We start from the raw sequence: 8,400 nt of genomic DNA, 5'->3' as shown, positions 1-8,400 counted from the left end.
GCTTTGGGTTATCCTATTATTGGCCCCTGAAGAACTTTGGGAGTTGCTTCTTGTTTCTTCTATCTCTGCTCTTCCAGTCAGTTTTCCCAAAGAAACCAAAGGAAATGTAGCCCCAACTTTGGGTATGTGAGTTTATTCGTTCCTATTTGTACTTTTAAGGAAGTTGGGTTAGAAAAAGTGTTAGAGTTGGTTTTGTGATGTACTACATCAAAGCCTTTTCCTGTTGGACTTACAGGCTGAGGAAGTCAGGAGAAAGTGATTATAAAAGTAATTTTCTACAGTTTTCAGATCATTTTAAGACAATAAAGAAGTTACATTGGGCTGGGGATGTGGCTCAAGCGGTAGCGCGCTCGCCTGGCATGCGTGCGGCCCGGGTTCGATCCTCAGCACCACATACCGACAAAGATGTTGTGTCTGCCGAGAACTAAAAAATAAATATTAAAAATTCTCTCTCTCTCTCTCTCTCTCTCTCTCTCTCTCTCTCTCTCTCTCCCCCTCCTCACTCTCTCTTAAAAAAAAAAAGAAAAAAAAAGAAGTTACATTAATGAATTCTTAGATTTGAGAGTAAAGGTTTATTTTTTAAAGCCTAATAATGTCATCTAAATAAACTGACTTATTTATAGTGCATATTTTATTTGTTTTACGTTAAGTAGGAATATTTAAGTGGTAAAATATATCTACATATATGAGTTCACAAAATTACACTGATAATAGTTCATGCTTTTCTTTTCCTACTTAATTATAAAAACATCCTTTGAAACCTGAAATGTCTGTGTGAACAAAATGTAATAGCCAAGTATGAATAGTGTGGGATTTTAATACATATATATATGTATATATCGATATATACATATATACATACATATACATATTGCAGACAGAATAGGACTAAATGAAGGAAAAGGATAACAGAATTCTATTCTAAGTTTTGTTTCTAACTCTATGACCTTGGATAAATGTCTTTTCATTCTGTAAGATGCAGGCAAAAACTGCCCCCTACCTACCTTTTGGAGCTGCTGCAAGATTTATTAAACTAGGAGAAAAACAAAAACAGTTTAGAGGTCTAATGTGATAGAATTCTCATAAATACAAGGCAGTATTGTTATTTGCAAGGTGTACAAAGTTGAGTTGATTTTCATTACATTCATGAAAGTCAGGTAGATAATTTTAGCCTTATTTTTACAGATGAGAAGGCTTAAGTCTTTCTGCTAAAGCCACTTAATTTAGATGTATGATAAAGGTACAAAGACTGGATTCAGACCTAGATCAGTATTTGTTGATATTTGAATGTATTTTGAGGGGCAGTTTTAAAAATCCCAAATTTCCTTGGCAGCTGATGAGAATAACCTGCCTATTATTCTCTCTGGTTATCTTTCTGTGAGTCTTCATGAAAATGATCTAAAAAGCAAGACACCTTGTCTCAATGGTATCCAAGGAGAGCCAAGTATTTTGAAAGCTATTAAAAGACACTGTTCTAATGATGAGGCATATAATGTGATTTAATGCAAGTGCAGCCAAGGTATCCATAAGAAATGGAGAAATGTAGGAAAAGGGAAAGAAGGAAATCCAGTAAAACAATTAACTTGTAGCTCCTGCAGTGAGATTATGAGAGTAGTGACTATTCCGCTCTCTTTAAAATGACTCCACCACATACACCAAATAAAAGCAAACGCAAATAGAGTATACATGTTCTCCCTTCCCAAACAAACTTGCTCACTTGTTTCCAAAATTGCTTGCTTATCCTTACTAAAAATGATTAAAAGTACTAGAGTGTCTGGCACACAGTAAGTCTTCAATAAGTATTATCTGTCATTAGTTGGAGTTGAAGTAAAAAGAACACTGCATAAAGTTATGTGCCTCTCAGAAATAAGGATGCCGATGTAGAAGCCTTGACTTTGCACTAACTTCTAGTGTGATTCTCGATAACTACACAACAACATCTGTAAAGTGGGGAAATGATAATACTGAGACAAACTTAAATAAAAAGCCCACTTGAGTTGGTACTTTAAAATCCTTAGCACAGTTTCTCATAGAGTACATATCTGATTTACAAAGTGTTAGCTATAAAGAGTTATTGCAGGTAGTCTTATTACACAAGTGCCAGCCAGCCATTATTTATTTATGAATGGACCAGATCATGAGGGAGACATTAGGAAAAGAGGTGATCTATAAGGAAGATGTGGTCATTATTCATATTAGTGTTTTTAGTGATTATAAGAAAAAAAAGTCAAAATAAAATGGTAGAAGACTGTAACATATGCTAAGAATGATCCAGTAAGAGACTGATACAGAAAATGAGAAAGTCTTTTTTGGGTAGGGGGTCAGGTAAAGTCCCCATGGATACATATTTGAAGTAAAAATCTTAAAGAGAAATCAGTCATGGAAAGTGAAGGTGGTGGTGGGAATTCCCAGCAGTTGGAACAACATGTGCAAAGTTATAAGTTAAAAAATTCTAGGCACATTGGAGGAAAGGTCAGCTCTGGATGAGTGGAGTATATGGATGAGGGAGAGAGAACTGCCAAATGGTATTTAGAAAATGGTAGCTGATGGCCATGCTAAGGAGTGTGGATAGTATTCTGTTTTCAATATTAAATTGATTAAGGGTGTCAAGCAGTGATGAGAAATTATATTTTTACAATTTTGAAAGACCACCTTTTCTTCACTATAGGGTAAAGTGTCTAAACTATTTTGATTATCCAGTAATTGATGATTGGGGAGGCTAAGTTTTAATTTTTTCATTAAAATTAAATATATCACCAAGTTGTATTCTTTTCTTCCTGCAAATAAATAGTTCAATTTGTGGTGCTTTGGAGATAACTACTGGAGAAATAGGATGATATAGAGCAATTGGGAAGTTGGGCAGGCAGTAAAGGGGTTGTTGGTCTAGCTAGTCCGGATGTGAAATGGTGAAACTAGGTTGTTGGATTGAAATCACATTGAAATAGACTTTTCACCATGACTAGCCTAATACTTAGGGTCTTAGTTAGATGGAAATAGTTTAGGATATTACTGGCACTTGTCCTTTCTACTTATGGACACAAGTCAATGGGGGAAAAAATGACACACAAGCACCCACAATATTTCTTGAAGCCAATTTTATCTATATTTTTGTAACTTTTTTTCTCAAACAGATAATTAAAAATGTCTACAAAGTCCCAGCAAATGGACTGTAAATGCTTTGAATTACAGGACTTATTCTAATGGCCGTATTTGGAAAGATGATAGTTCTATGCTCTGGGAAGGAAAAATCCACCCTGCTTGTACCAATTTTCTTCAGAAGAATTTTCATTTTAATACTTAAAATAATACAGATTTTGGTATGGGGAGAAAAAACTAAGGCCAGAAAATATGAATCCACTTATTTATTCTTTTCCATTTTTGCTTTTTCCAGTCCTGAATTTGGATGGGAATTTATTGGGTTCTGATTCTTTAATCTGCTTTTCCTTTCTTGGAGGGATTCCCACACACTTATCCAGACTAGAAAGGAGGTTACCAGGGCATAGAAAGAAGACATTAAGCAAATGATCCTGTAAAGCTCTGAAAACCTTCTTGAGGGGAGGAAAATGAGCACCCTGGGTTTTGACAAAGAGCACTTGCAATTTGGAGAGGAAAAAGGACTTCTGGCCCTGTTCTCCTCCAGCTCAAGGATAACATTCTGCCAAACAATGTTTCTGGAGGATCCATACTTGTGCAGTGAAAGGTGTTTTGGGCAGAACAGCCCATGGAGGTCCTTTAATGACAAGAGTATATTCTTCTGTCCTGCTGTGTACTCTAACATAGTGGCAAAGAAGACTTCCTCTCTGTATTTGCATTTTTCTTGCATAAGAACTTAAAGTGACTTAAATAATCTTTTTAAAACACCTCTCTGGATTAGCTTGATATCTTAGAAGTTTCTCTGGGGCAACATTAGAAAGGGTTTAATAAATCCAACAGTCGGTACCACTCTACATTACTTCCAAGTTGGTCTCACTGCAAACCCAGAACTCAAAATCTTCAGTGAGTTTACCATCTAAACTTTAAACAGTAGCAGGGGAGCTGAGTTGGGTTGATATTATAATAATACAATTGCAGAATTTTAGGAGTAGAAGAGATTTGAAAGGTCATCTAATGCAACCAGTTTATTTTAAAGGGGGCAAACTCAGAGATTGTGACTTCTCTGAGATTTCAGAGCAACCTAGTAAGAGTGTGCAGAATAGACTTGCTAATGGAGATCTCAAGTCTTGTGTTGGTGACACTGAGCTAGGCACCAAAGGACAGAGGGTAAATATAGCACCATGCCCCCTTTCCTGTATTTATTTCATATACAAATACATTATAGACTCACAATGCGTATTAATTGAATTGATGGTTTCCTATCATGTAGGGCACTGTGCCAAGCATTGAGGATAAAATGGCAAACAAACTGAACAGGTCTTTTTGTCCAAGTTGTTCACAATTGGTATTCCTGTCTTCAGTGAGTTTCCAGTCCCTTAGTGAAGCCAAAATGTTATTATGCCTACAAAACTCCAAGTGGAACCTTGGTTTAGGAAAGTGTCCTCAAATATGTTTGCAGGCAAAAAGATTGGGTTCAAATACAGTGATTTAGGAGACCAGGAAAGGAATCTAAGCGTAATAATCGATGGAAAATCCCCTAAATACACACACACACACACACACACACACGTCCGCGAGATCATTTAATTACATCACTCTCTGCTGCTGCCTTTCCGGGATCTCCCCCAGGCTGCTGGGACCCAGGCTCTGCTCAGAGTAAGGTTGAGATGCCAAACCTCAGAGAACAAGAAAGGCAAAGAGGAAGAGCCCACCCATCTACCTCCTAAACTGGAGAACATCAGAAAAAAGAGGAAAAGGGAAACAGCAGCAGAGACTGGTAGAAACGGTAAACCAGGAAAAATAAATAAATAAATAAACCCTCCACACAGCGACAGCCTGGGAGCCTTGAGCCGGCCGCCCCCACGGGAAGGGTGCGCGAGCTCTTCACGGGGACCCGAGACCGCAGACCGCGGGGGCGCAAAGCCGGAGGCGGCGGCGCCTGTGAGGCCGCGGGGAGGGTCGCGGCGGTGCATCCAGTGCCCGCAGCCCGGGTGCGCAGCGCAGCGAGGCGGCGGGACGCGGAGCCCGGAGCCCGGGCAGCGCCAGCCCTCCCTCCCGCGTCGCCCGCCAGCGCGCCAGCGCCCGCTCCGCCTGTGACTTCAGTGCAGCTCCACCCCCGCGTGGCGGCGGCTCCCTCGGTCCGAACCCGCGCTCGGCACAAGCCCAGCCCCGGCGAGCGGCCGCCACCTGCCCGGCGCCTCCTCCGCCCGCCCCACCGCGGCCCAACTTGGATGGAGTTGGGGTCTTGAGCACCTGCCCCCGCCGCCGCCAGCGGAGAGCCCCGCGCCGCCTCCTTCGGTCTGGGACCCCTTCTCCGCTCCTCTCCGCTCCCGCGATGGGAAAAGTTGGCGCCGGCAGCAGCTCCGCAGTCCGGCTGAGTGCGCTTCTCGCCGGAGCGGGGCTTTTAGTCCTCTGCGCCCCGGGCGCCTGCAGCAGCGGTTCTTGCTGCCCCCCACCGCACCCCAACTCGGCCGGACGCTGGACCACGACCCCAGGGGGCTTTTTCCACCAAGGACCGTCAGGCAGGGCTCCTGCCACGCCCCTGCCGCTTCTTGTGCGCCCCCTGTTTGCAGTGGCCCCCGGGGACCGAGCGCTATCCCTGGAGCGGGCCCGGGGCACCGGGGCGTCGGTGTCGATTGCCGCACGCTCCAGCCGAAGGAGACGAAGTGGAGCGGTTCAGGAGAAGGCAGAAAGGGTAGAGGGCTCCAGTAGGAGCCCCCGGGGAGTACTGAGGGATGGAGGGCAGCCAGAGCTTGGGACTCGGGAGCGGGACCTGGACAAAGCCACCCGCTTCCGAATGGAGGAGCTGAGACTGACCAGCACCACATTTGCGCTGACAGGAGACTCCGCACACAACCAAGCCATGGTCCATTGGTCCGGCCACAATAGCAGCGTGAGTAGATGGGGACTGGGGGCAAAGGAGTGAAAGATGGAAAGGGTTAAAGTCCACTGTTTGATCTGATGGAGAATTGGGGGAGATGGGTCTTGTGAGATCCTGCAAACTGAAGTCTTCTCTGCCCTCCTCCCTCAGGAGTTAATATAACCTACTATGAGGCTAACCTCCACCTCCACCTCCTGCACCTCCCTCTCCTACCCAAATCATCAGAGCCCTCTCCACATCCCAACGGAAGATTCCAACTGAGCAGCAAATCCCTATTTACTAGTGTTTTCTTTTCTTTTTTTCTTTTTTTTTTTTCTCTTTTTGGTGGTATAGGTGTGTAGAATGAAGATCAGGCCGACAAGGGTTTGGTTAAAGTACTCAGTGTAGGCATGAAAGGGTTAAATTTCCAGACAAATGGACAGTGCCTCAAGTGACTGTGACTTTCCTTTTACTTGCTAGACTTATGGACGGGCTCAAGCCTGATCAAGAAGACTTATATATGGGGGTTTTTATTTTAATTTAATGTGGCACTCCTAACCCCTTCTTCACAGGATGGGGGGAACTGCAGGGGGATATAAGGTGCCCTTTATGGGATTCTCTGTTTGGGGGACCGAGTGGATGCAAGTTTCAGGGCAGGAACTCTCCAGCATCTTCCAACAGCACTAGCAAGTGTGTTTTGAGAGCTGGTGCTTTCCAGCTCATGAAAGAGTGGTTGTTCTCTGGCATGATCAGTCTCAGGAAGATCAGATATGTGCCAGTGACAACAGCTCCCTGTTCTCCCCCAGTGTCTGACCTCCTCTAGTGAGGAGCACAAATAAAGACTTGCCATTTCTGTGATGAAGGCAGGAAAAGGATTGCTGGATTCCAGGAGGGGATTCCAGAGGACTCCGGGGTACAATGGCATGGTCATGTCAGGGAAGGTTTTAGATTTTTTGAAAACCCTGTGTGTTTGCATTCTGAGGGGTCTATTACAGTTTCAACTGAACCCAGAAACTTCAATGAGCTAAAATACCAAAGAACTAGCTTTGACCAAAACAATTTAAAAGTATGGAAAGTTCTTTGAGCTGCCATGAATAGACAAGAAGAATCTAAAAATCAAAGACTTATAAAATGAAAAAAAAAAATCCAAGTGTCAGCTTCAATCAGGTCATTGAGGTTGTAAGGTGCACAGTCTCTGCAAATTACAACCTTTGGAAATGTTTTCTGTGGGGGTATAAAAGCCAGAAATTTCCCCTGTCGACTGCCACTTTTGTCTATTGTGCTCATTGTCCGGTTTTTAATTAGAGTTCTGAGCATTTTAAAATATGACCCATCATCACAGATTCCTTGTACTAAGGCAAATCGGGATACATAGTATTTTGAATTGATGTCTCTGTCCTGAGAGTACCAGCAGAGTTTTCCCTACAATGCAGCCTTCGTGACAGAGGCTATCGTTTTTATATGGTTCTTAGGAGTGGTTTAATCAAATAATTGAAGATGAAATTCTCTCCATTCAAACCTGAACACCCTTGCCCTCATCCTGTACCTTAACTATCATGTCTTTCATATCATGGCCAAAAAAAATTAATTCTGCAATTTGAACTTGAATTTTCTTAGACTGATGGAATAACTTTCACCCTCTTTAAGTGATGAATGCATAGCTCTGGCGTGAGGGGGAGATTTTAAACACATCAGACATGTTACATCATGTTGTATTAAGAAGTAAAAAAAAAAACTTTGGACTCAAAATATTTCTGGCTTTTAATGTAATTCGAGCTATAAAAAATCACTTACCCACCAGACCTCTACTTTAGTTTCTGTCTTGAAAGATCTTGGAAAGAGTAAGAAAAGGAGAATATATCTTTGGCAAATTTTAACCTCCACTTAAGAAATGGCAGAAAGCACTGCCAGCCCTTAATATTTTTTTTAATAAATGGTGCTTATAAGTCCAGTATGGCTTATTAGGGTCAAGGCTTAAAATATGCAGGCAAGTCTGAGGTAATGTGGAAAACAATCAAGGTGGTGAGTGTTTAAGGTTTGAACAGTCCAATCCTGTTAACTAATGAGATGAGATTTCTACCCTCTGAAGTCTTTTATTCTGGATGATATCACCCCTCTCCTCTCCTGTCTCTTCCCTGCTCATCACACACAATTATTATTTTTTATATTTAATGTATGCATGCAGATATTGGAGAAGAGAAACAGTTTTTATCCAGGATCTCCAAAATAAAGCTAGTACCACTTTTCTGGACCAAACTCATAGGAGACACAAAGATTAAAATGCTTTTAAAGGGAAAGAAGGCAGAAAGAAACTTTTCTGGCAACTTTTTGGGAAAAAAAGAGCAGAGACTATAGAGTTCTAATAGTGTGTATTTGTGGCTTGACCATTACAAGTCTGTTGTGCTCTGGGCATGGAACACCTCGTCTTTAAAGTGGGGGCAGTGGCT

At 42.3% G+C, this 8,400-nt stretch overlaps 1 protein-coding gene across 5 annotated transcripts in view; it reads left to right on the top strand.

The window, feature by feature from the left end:
* Window positions 1–4,921: 4,921 nt before the first annotated feature.
* Window positions 4,922–8,400, top strand: part of SORCS1 (sortilin related VPS10 domain containing receptor 1) — a gene marked incomplete at its 3' end in the record, with an annotated part of 491,305 nt that continues 487,826 nt past the window's right edge. For all 5 annotated transcript variants that reach the window (XM_081268499.1, XM_081268498.1, XM_081268500.1 and 2 more), the window contains exon 1: window positions 4,922–5,986. In XM_081268499.1, the coding sequence (XP_081124625.1) occupies window positions 5,429–5,986 (558 nt within the window). In that variant the 5' untranslated portion in view covers window positions 4,922–5,428. The remainder of the gene's footprint in view (window positions 5,987–8,400) is intronic.

Source organism: Spermophilus citellus, assembly GCF_964194105.1.
Source record: "Spermophilus citellus genome assembly, chromosome: 15".
In the NCBI taxonomy this organism is placed as follows: domain Eukaryota; kingdom Metazoa; phylum Chordata; class Mammalia; order Rodentia; family Sciuridae; genus Spermophilus; species Spermophilus citellus.
The sequence above is the reverse complement of the archived record's forward strand: the minus strand, read 5'-3'. Positions and strand labels throughout refer to the sequence as shown.